General features: G+C 44.3%; 1 protein-coding gene across 1 annotated transcript; it reads left to right on the top strand.

Moving 5' to 3' along the window:
• The first annotated feature begins 599 nt into the window (after positions 1-599).
• On the top strand, positions 600-5,389 carry LOC142411369 (uncharacterized). Its single transcript, XM_075505197.1, has 6 exons — positions 600-791; positions 1,113-1,192; positions 2,656-2,770; positions 3,475-3,581; positions 3,819-3,933; positions 4,755-5,389. Exons 1-6 carry the CDS (start codon positions 725-727, stop codon positions 4,940-4,942), a joined length of 672 nt encoding a protein of 223 aa, XP_075361312.1. The 5' UTR covers positions 600-724; the 3' UTR covers positions 4,943-5,389.
• The last annotated feature ends 1,353 nt before the right edge of the window (positions 5,390-6,742 follow it).

Here is a 6,742-nt window from a genome sequence, read left to right as displayed (position 1 = left end):
ATACACACAGAAAGTAGGTTCATGTTCTCAGGAATTTTTTTTTTTCTTCCCTTTCCTGCTGCTGTTTCTGCTTTGTTTAATCTGTATTTAATAAGCCAGAAGCTGAAAATTGGAAACCATGACTTGCCCTCCTTACCAAGTAGCTAAACTCTGGATGCTACAGGATAGAGAGCACATCCCCTTGGTCCAAATCACTTGAGTCATCACCTGATGTTCTGAGCTTTCTCTTGGAGCATGAGATACAGGGTTGAGCCCTGTAAGTAAGGCATAGTTATGTCTTCTGTATGAATATATATGCGTGTATGTGTGTGAGTGAGACAGACAGACAAATCCAGACAGATGGGGGTGAGGGGTGAGGGGAGAGAGCAAGCACACGACAGAGCGTGCATACGCTAAACATGTTTACAGTAAACCAGTTAATCTGAAAATTTCCTGGTGGGGTTGGCAGCAGCAAGGCAGCCAGACCGCTTCAGTACGGTAGTGAGAAACCTTCCCTTGCCCTCCCTAAACCATGCTGGCAAACTCTCTGCTGGCTTCCCAGCAAGTTGGGCAATGTGTGCATCCCGCCGTCCGATGCTAACGCCTTATCACAGCACTGCCTCGGAGCGAGGCACACTGTAAACCAGTGACCCACAGACAGGCAGCTTTGTGCCTGACTCCAGTGCCTCAGCTCTTAGGATCCACAAGCAACAAGTAACTAGCCCCTGATCTCTTGCAGAAAAAAATGCTGTTCAGCTCCTGCCCGCTCTGGAAAACACTGTTTTTTATAAGTTCAGCAGTGCTTCTTGCAGGTAAGATATTGCCATTCTTGAATATGACTATTAATTATTTAAATAGTGGCTGTCTTAGAGAAGTGAAGCACCTCGCTTGGAACCCAGCCTTGAGTGGCCACAAACAGGCGATCAGATTGATAACTGTTTAGAATAAATCAATGTTTGCCCAGTTTATTCACATTTGAGCCCTGATCAGCTCAGGTATACACGGTAGCACTAGGACTGCAGAATAGTGGCACAATTCCCCTAAACAAGTACTGTTGTGCAGTATTTGGGGTTTGTTCATGCGTCAGGAAGGATTATTAACCAGCTACGTACCTTCTTCTGTTTGTCTTTTAGATTTTACTGAAATCAGAGCCTTTGCCAGTCCAAGCGAATGTATAAGTGCAACCATAGATGATGTGAATGAGAGTCTTGAGGTGAGAGGCTGGCTGCATCGGCCAGCCCAGGACCTGCTTTGCACATACCTTCGGTCGGCGCTGGGAGGAGCAGGGCCCCGCCGCCTGTGCCTGTGCAGCCGGACGGGCTGTCTGGGCAAGCACAACCTGCATACTGCTTTGGCAACGCCTGGCTCAAAACAAAAGTACATGGCGGGGAGGGGAGCGAGACGGAAGAGCAAAAAAAAGATTAGTGTCATTTGACCCGCCATGGCTTTGGCCCTGCTACTGCTAGTCAAAAAAGTGTCCTTGTAGGTGTATTTTCCAGTTTTGCTTTGCTCCAGGTATATAAAGTGGCTTGAACATAAACAGTTATGTCTTTTGCCTTACACGCATAATGTTGTTTTCAATCCCACTTTCAAATATTTTAAACACAAGCAAAGCCAGTCAACTGAAAGCTTATGTTTTATGAATTAGTGCACCTGTCTTCTGTGGGCTAGGCAGTGATCAGACAGTGACCCTTGGATATGGTAGAAATGGTAAAGAAATACCAGGGCAGGGCCTGTAAAGATGTTTTTCACACACAGTCGAGACATGTCTGTAAAACAGCGACATGGAACTAATAGCTGGAGTTGGGTCCACATATGAGTACATACTGTGAGCTTCTGCCTGGAGTATTGTTCTCTTCATACGGGGCGGGGGGGAAAGGCTGAGGGCAGCACTTGCCGAGGAGGCGTTATCCCTGGTGTTTGAGATTTTTTTTCCTCCAGAGATTTGAATTATATTATTTTCTTTGTATGACTGATGTCCATCACTTTCAACAATGTTTCTGAAAGCTTCGGCCCGAGAAGCAGTTAGCCATTGCTGGCTAGTGCTTCAGCAGCTGCCACTGAAAATTGCACTTGCTCTTTTTCTGGCACCTGTGTGAGTTCAAAGTAATTGGTGTCTGTTATAATGATGGCACGCACTTGTGTTTTGGTTGTGGAGTTTACCACAGCTCTGCACTATCCACATATGCATAAGCACATACCTATGGACTGAAAGCTATTTATATGAGTACAGAGCAATGGCTAGATAAAAATACAGGAACCTCTTTGTTTACACACATTCACAAATATATATTTACACACACAGAAAGTCTGTGAGATGCCAGCATTCAGAAGATAAGAATAACAAACCAATGTTTTGTATAGAAAGAAGATATATACAGTTGCTTATAAAAACTTCTTTTTGTATATAGGAAAAAAACCCCCAAGCCGTACCAGTCCTCCCTCTTGAACTCAATATAATGGAAAAACCCTATCTAGCCACTGTTTTCAAAAAAAGTTACCGGATTTCTTCCAAAAACATAGTGGGGAAATTAGTGTTACCTAAAACTATATAATTTTCAAGATGGTTCTTGTTCTGCATTTAAAAAAAAAAGGAAAAAATATTTGACCACTTTCATGAATTAATTCCAAGGCTTTTTCTCTTCAACTTAGCCTTTTTCTCCCCTAACTCCACAGAAATATTCAAAATGCTTTCAAGAAATGATTGCCAAGGGTGAAAAAGCTTCAATCAATTCCCTTACCTGGACACTGCAAGAAATGCTTGATCTCCTGCACCCTGTTCAAGAGAAATGTGAGGCCCCTCCTGAACCGATGCTCCTCTTTGCTGGGTGTTGAACAAAGCGGCAGTGGAGAAGCACTAGGAAAATTTTTTTACCTACAGTCAGAGAGAGCTAAGTGTCTGCATTTCTTGAAGGGGAAACAAATAAGATAAAAGATGTCTCAGCAACAAGCCAGAAAGCAAAGGTGCTTAACCGCTGCCCTGGCAGGCATCTGGGAGGCACGGCAGCATCGGTGTGCGGGGTCCCACCATCCCCACGCTGCCCAGCTGCCGATGCCGAGCAGCAGCGCAGAGTTGCAGAGGCAGCAGGGCCTGTTCTGCCCTCTGGCAAGCCTCTTTGGTGTCTGGGAGCGGGCATGTCAGTCATATTTTTCCAAGAACTATTTGGATAGTTTTGGCCACGATAGTACTGAATGTCGGTGCTGTGAATGCAAATGCCACCTTGAGCCACTTCTAAAGTGTAACTGGGGCTGACAGGGACTTCGTTGTCACAGTGACAAGTGATGGAAAAATTGAGTGTTGAAAAAAAAAAAAAGGTTTTAAACAAAAAAAAAAGCTTACTTCGACAAATTCAGCTGGTGGGGGCAGTTATCACCCATACCCAGGTCAATGAGTATGCCTATGGTTTGCTTGGGAAGGGGGAGAATTTTGTACTCACTTTCACTCTGATATGTTGATTTCTCACTCTCTTTTTTCCTTTTTAATTGACTCAAAAGTTTGCAAGCAGCTACCTCCATGCCCACTCCCACTAGCCCCTAGAAACGGCGGCCTGGTGTGTGTCACCATTGACAATGCTCAGTACTGCAAACCCATGTGCAACCAGGTAATATTCATGGTTTGCTGCTGCTGTATTGCTGGATCTATTCATTAATTTACAAGTGTTTGTTGTGTAATGCATAATTTTCCTTGTTATACTTTTTCTTCCTCCCTTAGGGCAGGGAGAGGTTGTAGTGCTTGTATTGACCTTCACTGGCTGAATGTTTCTTCATCTTACGGTTTCCATGATGTAGCCTAAGACACCATTTATTTGATTTTTTTTTCCCCACCTTTGTTTCCCAAGGGTTATGACTTTCAATTCCTCAGAAGAAGTAGGCTGTATGAAGTATGTGGCAACGCCACTGGGTTTTCCTGGACAACGCAGCTTGTTGGGGGAAAGGCACTGGCTGTTTGTAACCGTGAGTATTTCTCAGACACATCTGGTCACATGGATGGGAGGCTCTGTCTGTTTTGTTTAAAAAAAGGAGGAAAGAAAAGTTTCTCTTTTCTTGGCACCTGTGACATCGTGAGAGTGGATAAACTGCTGAACCAGAAATCATGTTAGCTTTAAAACTACCTCAAAGGCCTGGGCTGGTGAGCATTGCTATTTCAGTGTGGGTTAGCAAATACAACATGTATGCAACGTTTGTGGAGAGATGCATTTTTTCTTAAACAGTAAATAGGTATCATCTTAACACAAACCCTATGTTGCACAAGGGCTGTGTGACCCACTGGACAGAGAGCAGGAGAACATAAAACTGCTGTTTATCTTGCAACAGTACTTGAAGAACCTCAGGAAAATTGGCCAACACCTGCACTATTCACTGTATGTACATACAATAAAACCCAGCAGCTGGCCCCCAGCCAGCAATGCTGCCTTTTTCTTGTGGCACCCCAAGGGTTTTAAGACTGCGTCTAGTGAGCCATCTGTGACCTGAAGCAGGCTGTGTGACTCCATTGTTATTGCCTTAATTTAGAAATAAATGTGTGTATACATACACAAAAGGGCCAACCTATCTCTCCTGTGGTTAATGGAAAATATTTTACTGTTGACAGTGCCTTGTTGCTAGAGCAGTTCTTTCCCGAGGCTTACCAAAAGCAATCATCTAGGGACTTTTATTCCAAGTTGAAGTCTTTAGTCTGGAAAATGGGAATAGCGGTGCTTGTTTAAAGATCAGGACAAATCTAAGCTATGTAATTCAGCTGCTTTTTTTGTTGTTGTCATCTTTGATCTTTCCAGCCTCTGAGGTGGCCGTCAGTGGAGCTAAATCTGCATATTTCCCCACCAACAGCACCTGTCTGCGCACATTAGCCTTCACTGAAACTCAGACAGAGCAGCTAAAAGTCTTCCTCGAAGAGCTTGGTGAGCATGGCATCAACGGCTCCAACCGTGACAAGGAGGCTGATTGTATCATCTGTGGTTACTAGCACCAAAACCCTTGTGCCACAGACCGACCAGCCATCTGCAATTTGGCATGGGTATTTTGACAAGAGAAGTGGAGCAGTGAAATTGTTGCTAAGACATGTAAACATACAGCTTTTCTTTAGTTGAGGGACTAGAGATCATAGCCATAATTTGACTTCAGCTCTTGGTACAGATATATAGGCTAAACCTAATCACACAGCTCACGGCAGAGGTCTTTCAAAGAAAGAAGATCACTTTTATGGCTTAAATTTGTCTAGCTGGAATTAAATAAGAATTAGAGTTGTTTAATGGATGCAGTCATTAGTTAAACACAATAATTGTTATCAGAAATCATCTTCTGTCAGGGGTTATCTTTAATGAGACAGGGCCATAATTTTAGTTGCTTTTACAGTTGCCAGTTAATGACTATTGTTGCTCTGATGACCATTAAAGCAATGCAAGTCACAACAGTTACTGGCTGTAGGGGTATAATTCTTTATTCATGCACCTGCTTGATCAGGGGTTAAATCAGGCTGTACATGCAGCTGTTCAAGGTGCTGTGTTTTGTACGAGCCACAAACCTGAAGCACTGCAGTTTGCTGGTGGGACAGCTCAAAGGTTTCTCCTGTATTTATCACCTTGAGGACATCCGACATAAAAACATGGTCTTTAGGTATACTTCAATGCATTTCTGGGAGTCAAAAAGTGTCCTGTATGCTTGTTGTAATCAGGCAAAATGGCAGGAAAAATGTAACATCTCGGTCCAGTACAAAATATGAGAATTGGGATTGCCCTAAACTAGCAGATATTTGCATCGTGTCTTCTCTGCCAAAAAGGTGGAGGAGGCACGTGTTGAGGGACCTGCATGAGAAGCTCTCTGGTTAGCGTGCCAGGGATCAGCTTCAGTCTCCTCTGTTCAGTCCCTGTGGGGCAAAACCATGGTGGTTCTGGAAGGAAAGTCCTATTGACCCTTGGTTTGCTCTAACAACAGCTGGGCCCACCCTGTGGGATCTGGGGCTGCAAGTGCTCTTCTGCGCTCACACTTCCTCACGCTCCCTGGGCGTACGTGGCACACACACCTGCCAGGCCTCCCTTAGGCAGAGGTTGTGGTTCCCACAAGCTATGGCTTAGCTTCGGAGGGAAAGTACTAAAGCAAACGAAGTCTGGTTGGTCCTAAAGTTGGAATGGGCCATATTTGGGTAGAGCTCTAGGGATTTGAACTGGGCTGGGCTGGGCTGAGGGGCTGAGATGCTCTGGTCTCAGCACAGTAGTTCCAGGGTAGGTGCTGGTCCTAGCCCAATATTTCCACAGCTTCTGGCTAGTCATCCTCCCCATTTTTTTTCCCCCTCTTCATTCTATTTCCAAACTGGGGCAGGTTTGGCTGTTACCAGAGTTAGCAAAAATTTAGCTGGTCATCTGAATTTGTAACAGCTTTAAACATGAACGAATATCCAAGTGATTTTTTTGTCATTGATTCTTCTCATGAAACATAAAAACTTGTTCCTGCTCCAATCCCCTTCCTTTTGTGAGCTCTCCCTCTGTTATACCCCCCTGCATGCCCCCCATGCACATGTGTGTACTCTGGAAAACCAAAGCCACAGAGTAAGAAGTGTAAAGAGCAGAAAGCCCAGGCCATTGTCCACCTGGCACTTGGTGCAAGTGAAGAGCTATCTCCAACATAGCACTGGAGATCCAGTTTATTCGTGGAGCTGTAACTACAGAACAGACGTGCGTGTGAATTATTATGAAATCTAAACAAAAAGCTTAGCTACTGCTTGCTTGGTTTTCAGTGGAATCCGTGCTTGGGGTTTTGTTTTAATTTT

The sequence above is a fragment of the Mycteria americana genome, chromosome 6, assembly GCF_035582795.1.
Source record: "Mycteria americana isolate JAX WOST 10 ecotype Jacksonville Zoo and Gardens chromosome 6, USCA_MyAme_1.0, whole genome shotgun sequence".
Lineage (NCBI taxonomy): Eukaryota > Metazoa > Chordata > Aves > Ciconiiformes > Ciconiidae > Mycteria > Mycteria americana.
This window is presented reverse-complemented; position numbering and strand designations above follow the sequence as displayed.

Coding starts and splice junctions, on each gene's coding strand:
- LOC142411369 (XM_075505197.1), top strand. CDS start 725: ATGCTGTTCAGCTCCTGCCCGCTCTGGAAAACACTGTTTTTTATAAGT. Junction 1,193..2,655: donor ATGTGAATGAGAGTCTTGAG/GTGAGAGGCTGG, acceptor CTAACTCCACAG/AAATATTCAAAATGCTTTCA. Junction 3,934..4,754: donor GGCACTGGCTGTTTGTAACC/GTGAGTATTTCT, acceptor TGATCTTTCCAG/CCTCTGAGGTGGCCGTCAGT.